Genomic DNA, 17,789 nt, shown 5'->3' with positions numbered 1-17,789 from the left:
TATAATATATTAGTAATGAGAGAATGTGTTGATATGTAAAAGGTGAAGAATTTAAAAATATTAAAATAATTTGAATCTAATTAATATGTATTATTATGAAGACCTATATAGTTTTTTGTAGGGAATATATTACTTGAAAAACAAAATCTTAACAAATCAAATTATGCATAAATTTTGGTTGTAATATACAACTAACAAGTTCAAAATGACAAACTCATTGCCATAAATAATCACATGATTCTAATCTATAATGGCATTGTACATGCCAAAACAATCGACTAAAGTTTCGTTTGGGACAGCTTTCTTAGTGCTTATTAAAACAACTTTCAAATATAAAAATTAAAATTTTTTGTACTGAAAAACTGTTTAAGAAGCAATAAGAAAGATGTCACAAACGAAACTTAAGATTCTGTTTGAGACAATTTTCTTACTATTTTACTTGTCAGACCATAGCCACAATTTCTATTTGGTCGATTCTTTTTCGCTGCTTTCAAAAAAAATTTGTACAAAAAAACTACTTTCTACAACTTCAAAAAGTTATTTTTTACTAATCCTAAATTCCGACTAACTAATATCAATGAACAAAACCTAGACTTTTTAGCACCATTGTGATCTTAATAAACCATCGTTTCACAAACTGCCTAATATAAATTACTCATCTCAAGGGCGAATTATTGCGTCTAGTGACCGGATGTCCGGACATCCAATCCGGTGACGCCATGTCATCCAAATACACTGGGTTCCGGCGTATTTGGGTGATGTGGCGATATCGGATTGGTGTCCGGACGAATCCGGACACCGGACATAATAATTTGCCCAGCTCAAGTGATGAATATATCCATATAAAAATGAACTAACATTGTAGTTATTTTCCAGTGACCCTAAATTGAAGACAATAAATCTACTTCTAAAATTTCATAAGGAATAATTTTCTTATTGCTTTCTAATACATTTTTCAATCATAAAAATTTCTTGACAGTAACCAAAAAAAAATTTGTCAAAAGCTGCGTCAAACATACCATAAATATTTGAAAGAAGAATCCAATTTTCATGTATAGGTATATGGTAGATCATTGCAGTGAATCTCCGCCATCTTTTTTTTTTTTCAGTTAAATAGGAGCATATTAAAGAATTATTACAGCATTTTAAGAGTTGTTTTTCCAGGCATAAAATACACATTACCACATGGATATGCTGCTCTCTACTTTGCAGGGATGATTTTCCTTCACTTTTTAATGAAAGCAATTCCTTTCTGTATACTTTCTACCAACTCTTTCTTGGCTTTCTCTAATCCAGCCCTGAACCAGAACAAAACACAGTACTTAAGCACCAGGCAGCAAAGAGTTTTTTTTTTAAAGGAAAAATCCCCTAAAGCTTGTCATCAGGCATAAGCACTCAATAATTAACTTCAGTCTATGGATGAAATATGGTGTAAATCCACTAGAATCTATGAAGAACAAAATTTGCAGATGAATACAAAATCTTAGAATGAAAAATATGAATATTTTTGGGTTGGGATAACCGACCTTTCATACTCACTCAGTGGTCCAAGAGAGTAGATTTCTTCAATTCCATTACGGCCTAATCGAACTTTTGATGAAAAAAATGGCAATTCTGTCACCTGCAAATGCAGAATGATGCATATATTAGAAAATAAGCAAGAAAAAATACTTAATTTTGAGCATAACATAAGATGTCAGGCACCTGGGAAGCAACAAATGAACATTCGACAACATCGGCATCACCTCGCAGTCCCCGCAAGCATGAATCAGCAAATTTAGCAGCAGCAAATGCCTGCAAATGAAAACAGAACAGAAAGAGACAAATAACAATTAAGCTAAACAAAGTTTACAATCAGTAGAGCCGTTAATTGAAAAGAAAATTAAAGGAGAATACCATAGAGAGTGTTGCAGAACCAGCTCCTGCTTTTGCCTGTATTAACCATAGCAAGTTCCTTTACAAAGTCATTCTAATGAAAAGTTTTCATTAATGCATCAACAAAAAATTTTAGAGTGTTGCCTATGAATAACGAGTAGTTGTTAAAATACCATAAGACTCTCTCTATGGCATCTTATGAAAACAATTAAGAACCTAGGCTGATGCAGGACAAATATGAAATTATAATTTAGATAAGGATTTTGCACGCTTAATGACGAGGACATTCATAGAAGATTCCGGCACACGTATCATTGGAGGGGTCGTCGATCGACGACCATGATTCAGAGTCTTTATTTTTTATGTTTTATTTTATTCATGCCATTTATATTTCCTGTTTTCCATTTGTACCCCTATGAGGGAGTTAGTGTTTATTGTAGCCCAAGAGCAATGTCCTCTTTATGACTTTTATTTTCATATGGCCTATATATAGGCTTTGTCATTGTATTTGAGATTAGTTTTTAATGAATGAAAAAATTTGCTCTTTGTTCTTTTTGTGAGTGCATTCCTCCGAGATCTCTTAGTGAGTTCGTCGGAGAAACTAGATCTCTTTGTGAGTTCTAGTATTCGCCCAAGTTACTTGTGTGGAAATCTGGATTGAAGCTAGTTGAGGTTAGTGAATTCGTAGCCGCTCGAATCCCTAGAAAATTCCCTTTCTCCCTCCCCTTGCCCTTGCCGCCGCCTAGCACAAGACCTCCCAAGCCGCCGGCCACTTGGCTGCCACCTCTCGCCGGCCGGCCAACCCCACGCCGTGACCCGCCCCTTGCCCCTTCCTCTAGCAACCGGCCGCCCCCTCCTTTCAATTTCAAAATTTTCATGAGCCATTAACTGTTTCCTAATTTAACTCCCTAATTTATGCAATCAATTTAATTGAATTTCAATTTCAAATTTGAAATTTAAATTGATTCAATTATTTTAGATTTTTGTAAAATCTGTAATTAATATTGTGGTCCCCATTAACCAAGACTCAAGCCCCTCTCTCCTACTCATGTGGCCGGCCCCCTTCATGGGCTCCTTCTCTCTCCCTAATTAAATCCAATTCCCCACAAAATCAGCCCCAAATCCCTCCCCTCATTGCCGCCCCCCTCCTTAATGGGATTCAATTTGAAATTCACAATTAATCCCTTCCCTCTCACCCAAAACCTGAAATAATTTCAGAATTCCTGAAATTTTCTCTCTTGATCTCTCAACATAACCGCCCCCTTCAAGCCCTCACGCCGGCCCAATCCCTTTTCCTCTTTCGCCACCACCACATATCCTCTTTCTTCCTCTTTGATGCTCCTTCAACTCCCGGCAATGATGCATGGCGGATCTTGAACTTGAAGGCGGACTCGTATTCGACATCTACAGAGACATCCACGTTCTTCGATCTCCATTTTTCACGTGGGTTTGACCACGACAACACCATTGACGAGTACTTGGATCAAATCCTTCCCACCCTTGTGCACGTCATCGACCGGCAATTTTCAGACTACGACTGGATCATCTACGGACATTCCCCCGCTTCCCCACCTTCACCGCCGCCGCTTCCCTCGCCATCACTACGGATCGTCTGCGCCGTCTACCTTGGAGTGATCTCGTTTCTCATATGGTTCTTTTTCCTCCGACAATCCTAGAAGTAGAAGAGTGTCTTTATGCCTCAAGATGAGACAATTACTTTGTTAACCGTCGGATTCTAGTTGACTAATCATATCATTACGTTTGCTTAAGTTGTTATTAAGAATCTTGCAAATTTAGTTGTAATGACTTGCCTAAACATTGTTAACTTCTAAAATCTTGTTTTGATTTGTCAAATTTGAGAAGCATTAAACTACTCTATCATTACTCGAACAAATTTTATTATTTTTTAAGAAAACAATTCTTGGTTTCACATCACTTAATGCTTAAGAGCAAATTAATTAAATCTTGATGGTGATTCAAACAATGAATTAGAACACAAAGAGCGGTAAAAACTAGCTTAGACCAAGTTACTTGCAAAAAATAAAAGCCACAAAATAACCAATTACTCTTATTCTCTTAACGTTGCATACAAGATAGATTTCAACAAGAAATCCCTAATTTAACAATAAGAGCGGTGCTATGAAAGATCCCTCACACAATTCTACTAAACATTAAGCTTTAGCGAAGCGTTACAAGATTTACGTGGATCAATCAAAACCACAAGTAGGGATCAACTGGAAGGTATGAGAGAAGGAAAGAGTTCACCTTACCAAGATTAAACCTTCCTGCAAGCTTGGACAACAGTTGGTGGCTGTAGAAACCTTTGGACAACACACTTCTATGTCCGGAAAATCTCAGGCAGCGAATGGAGTATTCTCCAAGCAGTTGGACAGCAAGGTGGATAGCTGGAATCTCTGGACAGCACTTGAATGGTGGTTGAACAGCAGGTGGGAGTCAATCTGAACAGCAGCATTGCTGATTTAAGGGAACTCCGGGCAGCTACCTCTTGGTCCAGAAATCTGGACAGCGATTTGGGCTATTAAGGAACTAGAAGGGGAGCTAATGGGTGGAGAAATTTGTATTTAGGGTTAGGGAAACCAAGGGGTGGCGGCTAGGTAGAGGGGGAGGGGATTGTGGAGATGAAATCATGGGTTGCTTGATTTGGAATTCAAAATTAGGAAGGATTTGATTAATTCCAATCTAATTTAAAATTCAAAAGTGCTGAATTTAAAAACTTTCCTAAAATTAGATTCCTATGTTTGGAAATTTTAAAAATTCAAAATTGATTTGAATAATTGGGATCAAAGCTTTCCAATTGAGGTTGGGTGAAGTATGGAAAGTATTAATGGGAGATTTGAAATTTGGAGGCAAGGGGAAGGGGCTAGGAGTGGCCGGCAGTGTGGGGTGGTGGGTGAGGGGAGCGGCGGCTTGGTGGTGGAGAGCTTAGGGTGACCGGCGGCTTGGTGGTGGAGAGCTTAGGGTGACCGGCGGCTAGGACAAGAGGGGAAGAAGAGAAGGAAAAGATAAGGAAGAAAAGAGCCACGAACCCGAATGCTTCCAAGGTTTGGTAGGTGATCCGATTTCCCTCTTAGGGATTTCTCCAAGGCTCTCAAACTCTCACATCAAGAGAACAATATGCAGGAATTTTCTTTCATTATCATCATTAACCCTCAAAGAAAGAGGGGGGCTTTAAATAGTCCAAACAATGAGAAAATACTAAGTACTACTATGCCCTTAGGACTTACACATGTCTAAACCCTTACGTAAGGGCAAAAGTGGAAAAACATAATAAAACTTCATAAACAAAAACATCAATAATAAATATAAAAATCAAAAGAAAAGCAGTGCAATCGTGGCCATAGATCGACGGCCACGCCTCTGATAAACTTTCCATATCTTGATGTCCTCATCATGGGCATTCTTTCTCGTAAGAATGCAAAGGAGTCTGAGGGATCCAAGTATCTTATGAATTAGCTGTGGCCAATGGGAAAGTAAGTCTGCAAATTTCATATGTTATCCATTGACAGCTTAGCATTGCGTTCGATAATTAAAATTCTCTTGGGCTGAAGAGAAAAATGAATATGTTCTACTGAGATAAACCTCTCTGATAAATCAACAAAATTAATCATAAGAAGCTATAGGGAAACACTTGAGGATCTCAAGTGAAAACCTATCAATTTTGGAAAATAACGGGAAATATCCATAAAACTCCGATGAAAAACTAAAAAAAGAGCAACTTATTGCAATAATTAGAGATAACGTAAGGAAAATATCAAGATACAGTTGATCCTCAATTCGAGAGGAGATCTATCTCTCCCAATCTCTAGATACCGATAGAGCCAAAAAACGTCAAACACCAAGACAAAATCAAGATAATCCTAACTCTAATTTTTCCTTCATACTTAAAGCATACAATTAAACAACACATGCCAAATCCCTCTACAAGCCTAGCCGCCCCCTCCTTCTTAATGGGATTTCTTAGTGGGCCCCACAATTTCCTGGGGTGGCAATTCCTAGGGTCCTCATGTAAACCTGAGCCAGCCCTTTGCCTAGGGCTGGCTGGACCGGTCCAACATGGACCAGTCTAACAATGCTCTCCTCCTAAATAATCACCTTGTCCTTAAGGTGAAAGGAGGGGAACTAATGCTGCACCATCTCATAGGGCTCCCATGTGACGTTGTAGTCCGGTAGACTCTTCCATTTTATCAGAACTTCCTTAGTTCCCTCTTCTCCCCGACGAACCTCCATCAGCTCTAATGGTTCTAATACCACCTCCAAGTCCTTTGTCAGTGTCACTGGTAACTCAGAACTCGCTGCATGATCCCCAATTTCCCTCCTAAGTTGGGATACATGAAACATGGGATGTATAGTCACTGTCAATAGTAATTTTAGCCAATATGCCACCGCTCCAATCATCTCTAATACCTCATATGGCCAAAAGTACATTGGGGCAAGCTTCTCATTCCTCTTGTTAACAACTGTCTTCTGCCTATAAGGCTGGAGCTTTAAGAACACCATCTCCCTTACCTCAAATTAGATATTCTTCCTATGCTCATCTGCCTGTTTCTTCATAAACTATTGAGCCCTCAATAGTTGCCTCTTCACTTCTTCCAGCACCCTGTCCCTCTCCTCTAAGTACTCTACTGAAGAAACTAGGGTGCTATTATGCTCAAAATGTACTAGGTAAGGTGGATCACCTCTGTACAACGCTTTGAATGGGATCATCTGAGAAGTAGAATGATATGAAGTGTTGTATCAAAATTCTGCCAATGCTAACCATTTGGCCCACATAAGAGTCTTCTGAGCATCAGTTATCACATCCCCCCCCCCCCCTCTCTCTCTCACTCACTCACAAAAAAAAGATTATCAATAGCATCTCTTGTCGCACTAAGAGCCCATTCATTCACATGAAGCCTAGATGGGAATTACTTGCTCTTGAACCTTTTTCAACCATGGCAAGAAAAAAAAAACCAAAAATCAATCGAAGGAACTAACCATATGAAACAATTGTTTCCAATCAAACCATTAACTTTGATACCACTTGTTAGGAGGATGGAATATAAAGCTTGAGTTGAACCTAATATACTTACGGATAAACACCCATCAATCCAAAATCTCAAGTCAGTCAGTAATTGATACCAGTAGTATATTAGAAACTCAAACCTTGTTTCGCCCCAAATGTGGAACTACTATCCACTTCCATGTAGATCTTAATAACAAATAAGACACATGATCCAAATGATACATGGCATATCACTATAACCAATATAGATGGATGTTTTCTACACAATCTATGCACATTTAGCACAGTAAACACAAAATGTGGATATTCATTCAATCAGGTTATTTTCTCATCCTTGTTTACCTAAGAATCACTTCAACCATTACAAGGTAAATTTCTCCAATTTGAGTAGGGGTGTAATTCGGGTCGACGGGTCGGGTTCGGGTCAAACCCGAGTTGACCCGAATCTAAACAGGTCAACCCGAACCCGACCCATTTTTGCAAACGGGTTGGATATTTCAACCCGGACCCGACCTGGCCGGGTTGCCGGGTTGACCCGACCCGACCCGCGATCCGGCAGTGGGCGACGGCGCGAGGGTTAGGCAGCGAGCGCGGCACACGGGTTCGGCAGCGGGCGCGGCACACGGGGTCAGCAGCGAGCGAGGGCGCGCGCGCGGGAATCCAAAATTTTTAAATTAAACGGGTTTTTGGGTTGACCCGCCGGGTCAACCCGAACTCTACCTGTTTTTCAAACGGGTCGAATCTGCGAACTCGAACCCGACCCATTTTTCAAACGGGTCGAATCTGCGAACCCGAACCCGACACATTTTCAAACGGGTCGGGCCCAACCCGGATTTTCCGGGTTGGGTCCGGGTCGGGTTTTCGTGTCGTGTCAAATATTGACAGCCCTAAATTTGAGCATGATGGTCGGCCTTAAACATCATTATTGAAGTGTTACCTGTTGCCTCAAATAGCATAGCATTTGAAATTCCATAGTAGAAAATTTAGAGTTTAGAAAAAATGTAGTAGTTCCATATAGCATGAAGTATAGTCTTCATGCGTATAGCACCCACATAGAAGCTATTAGACTCACTGAGGTAAAAAATTCACCTTTACACAACAAAACTCAAAAAATAACTTTGGACTAGAAATATTAGATCCAATGATTACACTTTAGAAAGAAAAAATATCACAGTTTGCATTTAAACTAATAGTTTTCCATAAGACACTCATTTACCTCAACAACTTCAGTTCCACCATTCTGTATACGATCAGTGAGATAGCTAATTTCCTCAGAGGTTAAAGAACAGGGGGGTTTCACCTGCATTGAGGATATCATTCTCCATAAACCATCCAAAACATTAAGTAAATTCTCCAAATACAAAAGATTAGAAATATAGCTCTTTAGAAACAAAGAACACATAGCGGAAAGGCCTAAGGACAAGGGGTACCTGTGATAACAGAGGCAATATAGTAACCCCCGCATGACCGCCAACTACAGGAACATTGACTTCCCTTGGGTCAAGTCCCAAAACTTCTGCCTGATATATCCATGAAATATAGTAGATGTAATGATCCATCATCATACATGGTTACCGCTATAACCACAAAAAAATTAATGCAATTTCATTTTAATTAGTTAAATAACAACTATTGGACATGAAGATCAAACATGTAATGAAAATTAAAAAAATGGCCTCAAGAGACTGCAACTTAAAAGTACAAAACTGATACCTACCACAAAAGTATTAGCTCTTACTACATCCAATGTCGTCACACCCAATAAATGCTTGGGATCAAAGGTACCCGCTTTCTTAAATACCTCCGCTGCAATTGGAACAGTTGAGTTCACAGGATTGCTGATCAAGTTCACAATTGCATGTGGACAACATTTGGCGACCCCTTCACATAGTGTGCGAACAATGCCAGCATTGATATTAAACAAGTCATCCCTAGTCATTCCAGGCTTTCTTGGGACACCAGCAGGAATAACGACAAGGTCCATTCCAGTGAGTGCACTGTCCAGTTGTTGTTGGCCCAAGAATCCACGAACCTGCCCAAGCCACAAGCTGACATTATTATGAATTTGAATACTTTACAATCAAATTAAAAGTTCATCAAACAATATGGAACAATATCGACCTTTCTAAATCCCTAAATACACAAATAAGAACATAGATCAATATGAAAAAAACACTCAACTAGACAGCCATAATTGGCTATAATAAGATTGTCAACAACAACAACATCAAGCCTTTATCCCACCATTTGGGGTCGGCTAAATGAGTAATTTTTTTCCATTGTGTCATGTTAAGAGTCAAAATCTCATTTAAATCTAACAAAGAAAGGTCATTTCTAATATTTTCTAACCAAGTTTTTTTAAGTCTATCTCTACCTTTCTTAATATAAGCCAAATCTAATACATTTACTGTCCTAACTGGGTCATCTGAAGGCCGCCGTTTTATGTGACCAAACCATCCAAGGTGACTCACTCTAATCTTATCTTCCACTGGAGCTACTCCAACTTTTTCACGTATATGCTCGTTTCGTATCCTATCTCTAAGAGCAACGCCACTCATCCACTTGAGCATTCTTATCTTTGCAACACTTAACTTAATATTATGCTTCTCGTTTAATGGCCAACATTCTACAACATAAACATTGTAGGTCTCACTACCATCTTATAGAACTTTCCCTTAAGTTTGAGGGAGACTTTTCTATAACACAACAAGCCTGATGCATTCCTCTACTTCAACCATCCAACTTGACTTCTACTAATAATATCCCCATCTATTTCACCATCACTCTTAACAATAGACCCAAGATATCTAAAATGTGTACTTTTATTAATGACTTGATCGCCCAAAGTCACAATCCCCTCATTATATCTATTACTACTAAAATTACACTCCATATATTCAGTTTTAGATATAGTTAAACGAAAACCTTTAGACTCTAAGGTTGACCTCCATAATTCAAGTTTACCTTCAACTCACTCTCTAGTCTTATCAACAAGAAGAGTATCATAAAAAAAAAAGTATATACCAAGGTACAACCTCTTGCAAATGTCTAGTGAGAACATCCATTGATTAAAGCATAAAAGAACACAAAAACAAAAGTAGACCCCAAACTTTAAAATTCCAAAATTGGAAAAAGCTTGTTTTGTGATGCTAATATGTTTTATATAGTACATGTATATTTTAAACTCAATAAGAAGGTTAGATCACTTACCATACTTGAGAATACCAATTGATAAGACAACATATTAATAATATTGCACCCCTTATGTTTTAAAATTCAAGCACTTAAATATAATAATAAAAACAAACTCCTCTAATGTTGGGTGCTCTAATAAAGTACTATGTGTCCTCTCATGTGGCCCCTCCCCAAGCTTTTTCTCCAACTTCTCTTTTGTTACTCTAATCATCTCTTATGGGGCTTTCAACAACATCTTCATGCTTTTGGCTTAGCCAGAGGGCCTTTTATACCACTCTACTCCCAACATCCCCTGGGTTCAATTTCATCCTTCAACTTCATAGAGGGCTTCTGGGTTCTCCCTAAAACCCTCCCCTTATCTAACATCTCTTTGTGTGTTGGAAATATGAGCTCCTTGCTCTCATGCCCTTACTCTTTTCATCTGCTCACCTCTATGTATGATACCTTCTATATTGGGATTAGGACATGCTTCTTTCCCCACAACCATACTTTCATGCCAGCTCTCCCCCCAAATATACGACTACGATGAACTAGCATACCTCTTCTTCACCCATATCTAATATCAAAATAAATTGAAAAGGCTTATTGTCCACCCATCTTATGTGAAAAATCATAATGAAATGATATTTTTCTCTACTAAGGAGCTCTCTAAGGGAGCTAAGGATGGGTAACGTGTGCTTGCCAGCTAAACCATTCTATGGTACTCTTATTAACGTTGCGAAATGGTTATGATAGCTTAAAGATACTCTAGATCTCTTAAATCTTTCTGAAAGTTTTTTGCATTGAAGTTTTCTTGTGTGGAAGATTTGAGATGAACTAAACTGATGAACAATGATTTTTTAATGGCAAAACTTCTATTTTTAAGAAAAGGAGTGGGGAATTCAAGCATGTAAGGGATGATTTTGTAAATATTTCGTTTTGGATCAAACTTCCTCAATCCTAATCTCTTCTTCTTTTTCTTCTTCTTCTTTTTTGATAAGCTTAATGTTGCTAAGTGGAGGCTAGCATTTGCAATGTCAATGATTTTGTTAACCGCATCACACCATTGCTAGATCAAGTTGACCTAAGTCTCAATGGAATGATTTACTTTGGGAGATTCTTTATGACTTGCGGACTCCTATTTTTTATACATGCTCAACTTTTGTTCATGATAATGACTCTTAACCTCATCAACCTTCTAAGTTTGACAAAACTAAAAAATGAACATAAAGCAATAAGACATAGTAGAAGTAGAAATTGTAGGAAACGACAGGGTATTTCATCATCTATCTCCATTCCAACATCTATCTCAACTCTGTCACAGACTACATTTGATCCTATCTCTAACTCCTCTCTTCCCACATCCTCCTAATAATATCTTTAATCATCATGTTCTATTACCACCACCAAATCATTCACTCAATAACTCTACCCCCCACCCCTCAACACATTAAATATTAGCAAAATCCCTCCAATTGAGCATTTTAGAAACCAAAACGTCTAGAGACAAATGGCTTGATCCTCTTTTCATGAAATGATACAAATTTTTTATCAATGAAAACCACTGTCACGTTTTTAATTTTGAAAAGGGCAGGATTTGGTTAAAATGGAATAGGTCCAAGCTAACCTTTAATCCTATTTGTCTTCATTCAAACTTGATTCCTTGATTTTTTCACTCTTCTCCAACTCCAAGGAATTCCTCTTTTATATATATACATATATAATTGTGCAACCAATAATGCCACGGTTAGAAAGTACATGCGGAATCACTTGTTTGAAGCCTCTCCTTCATCTACAATTCCTTGGATTATGTTTGGTGATTTTTAACTATATTAAATATTTCGATGAGAAATGAGGGGGAGTCTCTTTTTCCCTCTAAGCTAATGAACTTCAATCATTATATTGAAAGTGGGGGTCTTATGGATCCACCAAGTCTTGGTTAGTCTTAAACCTAGTTTAACTATCAAACTAATAATCCTAATTGATGAAAGTTGTACAGAGCTCTTGTCAATGCTTATTCGATTGGATATCTTTCAATATTCTTTCTACATAACCCACTCCACCCTTTCATCTATTCATTCCTCATTATCATTCACTCTGACCACGTTCATCCACAAAAGTATAAATTTCTCTTCAAAAAATTTTGGAAACTTAATGAGAACTTTTTGGTTATTGTTAATAATGCAGTGAATATTTTATTAAAGATAAGCTTATCATTAATTTGTGGAGCTTAAAAAAATGAAAATTGCTCTCAAACAAGCCAACTAGAATAATGCCTCCAATTGGGCTTCCAACTTGATTAGGGACAAGTTGAAATAAATTTTCCCTTCTTTATAGTAATCCACTTAAATCTTCTCTCCTTAATTATGCTAAAATATTCAATAGGATCTTTTGAATGACCTAAAAATAGGAACTCAATTGGGCAGCTCAAAGTGCCAAATTCAATTGGTTAACTAAGAGTGAGGATGACCAGAGTATTAAAGCCAGGATAAATCTTAATTTGATCAAAAAATAAAGATACATGGAGATACTCTTTCCAATCCTCAAGTTAATGCTAATGAGGTCATAAATCACTTTAATTTCATCTATAACAACAAATCACTTTGATCGCCCTAGTGGATTGTTTCCCACTATCGTGCATGTTCCACTCTCCCTTTTATAGGAGCAAAACATTCTCACCGGCCCCTTCTTTTAATTTAAAAATTAAAGAAGTTTCTTTCGTTATTAAAGTGAATAAAACTTCGGGTTCTAATGACCTTAATTTTAAATTCTTTATAGCAACTAAGAATATTTTTAAGAGATACTTCATTCAGGTTGTGCAGTTCTTCTTTGCCTCTTCGTCCCTTCCAAACTTTAAGAAATACAAAAAACACATTATTATTACTTTAGTTCCAAAAAAAAATTATTCTAATTCTCAATCTGACTTTAAGCTTATTTCATTATATGAGACCTTACATAAAATTATTATTAAGCTTCTTGTTGATTGACTTAGATATGTTATTCCCCAAATCATTCATTGCTCGGGAGACTTTTATTAAAGATAGAGATATCATTAAAAACATTATCCTTATTACTGATATGCTTGGTTTCAAAAATTTCTCCACTAAGAAGCTTTCATGTGAAAGTGTACATACACAAGGCCGTTGATTATAAAGATTGATTCAGTAAAGGTATTCTTTACAGTTTCTTAGATGGATTAAGGTTTGGATCTCTAAGATACCTTTCTCTATTATTCTTAATGGTGGAATGTTGAGCTATTTCCACTATTCTAAAGATGTATAACGCAAGGTAGCCTCCAATAATCTCACCTCTCTTTACCTTTGTTATGGACTGCCTTTTTTGTTATATGGATGAAAAATGCTCTTTTAGAAAGTTTGAGCCTACTTCTTAGGTTTGATGCTTCTTAGTCACTTAATCTATGATGATGATGATATTCTATTATTAGGATATACCAACGCAAGCAGCTTAAATGCCCTTAGTTCTAGTTTATCTTTGATCAGTAATCTTGTGGATCTAAAGTCAAGCTCAATAAATCTAAGATATATTTTGTTAAATTTGTAGCTAACCCAAGCAGCTTGTGGGATATTATTGATATAAAAGTGGGCTCACTCCTAATATCTACTTTGTCACCCTTTATTGGACTAGAAATGTAATTTGATTATTGGAAGCATAAGTTGAATTTTTAGGGGAGACTAAAACTCATTGATTCCACTATCAATATTTATCTATATTAGTTTAATTCAACTTTTCCTAAAGTTGTTATCAAGAAGATTTCTAGGCACATTTTCATATTTCTTTTATTATAACAAGGAAATCATATTCTGTGTTAGGATAAATGTGCTAGGCCAAAGAAAAAGGTGGCTCATTTCTAGTTGCTTTAATCATGTGCTAAAATGAAGTTTGTTTTGCATTTTCTTGGTTACTTTTCCATACTTTCCAAATGGTTGCAAGAGAACTATGGTTCAATTTTGGTACCTAATAAAGCCTCTTCCCCTTGCCCCTTCTAGAAGGGGCTGTAACACATACAAATTAATGAGGATTTGAATAAATGTTAAGGAAAAAAGGTGTGATTGTCTTTCTCTATTTTTTGACTCCCCGGCAGTGAAAGTCAATCTATGCTTGAATGATTGGGACCCATAATTTTTTTAAACTTTGCTGCTAGGAAAAAAGTCAAATTCTATGATTTTCTAATCCTTAAATGGACCACTCAAGTTTGGCATAAAAAGCACTCTCTAAGATATTTTATTTTAACATGAAATGCTTTCATTAATGGGTTCAAAACGACTAAAAATTGGCTCAAATGGGACAACACCTAGAATATGGATGTTTTCTAATGTAGTTTGAGAGATGAAACAAATTTTCATCTTTTTTTTTTTTAGTGTCACTACTCAAATTGGACAGTTAAATGCAACCTACCAAGAGGAAAGTTTTTCACCATGAACTATTAATTTTCAAATTCAAGATTTTGTTATAATACCCTGCAACATTCCTAATACAAGCATGTCTTTCTTCTTTTGTGGGCTGTTAGTTGCTCATATTTGAAAATAATGTAATAGAAAGCTACATAATCTGCCCCACTCCACACAACAAATGCTTCTCCCCAGAATCATTTTTCAATCTAGGGTCAAACTTTGCAATTGAAAAAATGTGGAAATGTTGCCTCAAGATATCAAAGAGCACTGCAATCTAATAGAAAGCTACATAATCTACCCCACTCCACACCAGAAATGCTTCTCCCCAAAATTATTTTCAATCTAGGGCCAAACTTTGCAATTGAAAAAATGTAGAAAAGTGGACTCAAGCAATCAAAGAGACCTACAATCTAAATTAAACTCGGATGATGTAATTTTCTCTGCTTTTTTGCTTTCCTCTTGATCTTGGGTTATGTTTGTTGGTTTTTTAGCATGATTGTTATTCTAAGCCACTACTATATTTCTTGGGTGTTACTCGTAGTTTTTCTGATTTCATGTTTCTCTGGTATTTTGCAATTTGGATATATTTTGTTCTCTATTGTTGGAAACATTCTTATATCTTCTGGAGAAAGCCTTTATATTTCTAAAGGTGTTTTTAATTTCCTCTCCTCTTATGTGTTATGCTTTCTTTGGTCACTTTATGTGATTTTGCAACTTCTTTTTTGTGCCTTTTTGTTGGCTGCAAGAAAATCCTAGCGGCTGGACAGGGCCGATTTACAATTCAAATGCTGTAATTTGATGAACCCATCCCAAATATTCAATTCTAACATTTTTAGATTGGTGTTTATTGTCATATCTGGTGTTTTTTGTTTTAGCTTTTTACTGGCTGGTTTTTGCTAAGCGATGGAGAGAATTGTATGCATGCTTCTAGATAACTCTTTTGTCATCAAAATGTAATACACCTTTATCTTTTCGATATATTGAATAGCATCTCTTAACTTACCCAGAAAAAAGTACTATGATCATTACCCAAAACTTCAATTGTTTGAATGAAATATAATACTGATGTATAAATTTGTCAAATATCAGCAAAGCTACTGATCCCAACTAGTATTGTATAGATGAATGCTGGTTAAATTGAAACTGAGAAAAAAAAAAAAAGTACAGGAAAATACCACAGCACCAGTGTTCATATGACTGATATCAGCAGTGACACCAGGTGTGTTGACAACATCATAAAGATGCAGGACCGATACAAGAGGGTTCATTTTCAACAGCATAGCGAGTGGCTGACCAATACCTCCTGCAGCACCCAATACTGCAACTTTGAACCCTGAAGAACCTCCCTTGGAGCGGCAAGTTGAGCCTGTAAGTAAGTTGACTTCCTCCATCTTCAAGTAAACAAACCACAAATCAATCAAAATTAAAAAGAAAACATGAGTTGCAAATTAGCATTTATTTAATTGTCTGTCATTTTTTATAGAAGCAGCAATGCTTACTACACCGAAGTGACTCAAAACTTCAACTTCGAAAACACCCGAAAAACAATAAAGAATGCTTTCGGTTAAGAAAGCAATTATTGGAATCTATTTCCCCTTAGTCTTCAGTAATCTATCCATCGAATGATAATTCAAGACTAAACAACAGTGAAATCCCAATTCCCCGCTTACCCAATCGGAGAAATAGATGAAACCATGACATCTCCACTGGATTTCAGCAAGATTATCAATTTTTATAAGAACAATCTTCACGGCACAACTTATAAAACAATAAGAAATACAAACATTAAATCGTCAGCAAGAATTCAAATTGAGTGACAGAAGTTCATTGGCATCACAGCCGAAGAACATACAAAGGCCGAAACAGGAAAATAACAGAAGAAATCCCTAATAATCCCCATGAATAATCATAGAACAAACCAAAGAGGGAAATTTTACCATGAGAGAAGAGAGGGGTGTAAAGAGCACCTGCGATGTGGGAGGATTGAGATGGGCCGCGATTCTCGCGATGCGCTGGGAAGCCTCGTAGTTTTGCTGCATCATTACGATGTGGTACAGAGAGGAGCTTATGCTTCCACCTTCTCCAGAGAAAGCGTGGGAGAAGCGAAGGAACCGAGGTCCCAAATCAAAGTAATCTAATGCGAGATAGAGTGGAGATTGTTGACGCCAACAAAACGGATTTTATTGAAAAATCAGAGAAGGGCCAAGGAACGGAGATTGGAAAGCGCGCGTAGATATGCTCGGGAAGGGGACAATCCTATCGGCAGTATCCGCAAAAAAAAAAAAAAAAATCCAAGGAGAAATTATAATTACAGAGTCTCTACTCTCTACGGCAAAAAAAAAAAAATCTATAAATAAAATTTTACTGCTACAGTAACAGTAGGCAATCTATTGAGATTTGAGACTGCGGCAAAAAAAATTCTGTTATTTAGCTAATTTAATTGAGACTGTGGTACTAGGCTATTGTTACATTTTTATAATTTATTTATTTATTTATATACTGCCTGCAATTATATAAATTTAGTTCAAAACTAGGCTGGTCATTATTTTTAAACTAAGCTACTATTATATTTTTATTAAATTTAGTTTATATACAGTCATTAGTAATATTAGGCTATTGTAGCAATAATTTTTTTTTTATAATTTTTTTTACATTATATATTGTAGTAATAAAAATTTGTTGAGTTACCATTGCCTAGTGTTACCTTCTTTTTTTTTTTAACATTTTATACTATAGCAATAAAAATTATTACATAAATTAATTTATTCCTAAAAAAAATTTTGTTACAGTAGCAAGCCGCTTGTTAAACAGACAACTTGCTACAATAACATAATTTTAAATAAAATTCTTATGCTGATTGGACAGTTGACTAGATTAGAAAATCGTCTGTTAAATGAGCAATATTATCTAATTTTAAAATTTTATTTTATAATACTTAATTACATGAATAAGTTTTTAACCATATCCACTTTAAAAATTTACCCCAAGTTTGATTTATCAATACTTATTTCTCTTATTTCAAAAATTTATTTAACTGCCCAAATTCTTTTTTAGGAACCCTTCTCAATCCCTCCGACAATTCTATTTCACTATATTTCATCTCTATTATTTTAGCTCTTATCATGTATGATGAAATTCAAGTAAAGATTTTAAGATATTTAAATTTATTATCTCTAATTTCAATGGGTTCATATTTTTAAAATATCTAAATTTATTATGTCTCATTTAGATTTTAAAATATCTAAATTTATTATTTCTATGACAACATACTTCTTGCAAGTGAAATTTTGGGAGAGTTCAAATTG

General features: G+C 36.2%; 1 protein-coding gene across 1 annotated transcript; it reads right to left on the bottom strand.

Moving 5' to 3' along the window:
• Positions 1–1,073: 1,073 nt before the first annotated feature.
• On the bottom strand, positions 1,074–16,763 carry LOC110115455 (malate dehydrogenase, glyoxysomal). The gene is made up of 9 exons (XM_020848695.2): positions 16,452–16,763; positions 15,660–15,875; positions 8,616–8,930; positions 8,329–8,418; positions 8,115–8,198; positions 1,897–1,932; positions 1,705–1,794; positions 1,527–1,621; positions 1,074–1,298 (listed from the first exon to the last, which is right to left on the bottom strand). The coding sequence occupies exons 1-9, from the start codon at positions 16,524–16,526 to the stop codon at positions 1,226–1,228; spliced, it is 1,074 nt and encodes a 357-aa protein (XP_020704354.1). The 5' UTR covers positions 16,527–16,763; the 3' UTR covers positions 1,074–1,225.
• Positions 16,764–17,789: the final 1,026 nt, after the last annotated feature.

Source organism: Dendrobium catenatum, unplaced genomic scaffold (genome assembly GCF_001605985.2).
Source record: "Dendrobium catenatum unplaced genomic scaffold, ASM160598v2 fragScaff_scaffold_1483, whole genome shotgun sequence".
Classification (NCBI taxonomy): domain Eukaryota; kingdom Viridiplantae; phylum Streptophyta; class Magnoliopsida; order Asparagales; family Orchidaceae; genus Dendrobium; species Dendrobium catenatum.
This window is presented reverse-complemented; position numbering and strand designations above follow the sequence as displayed.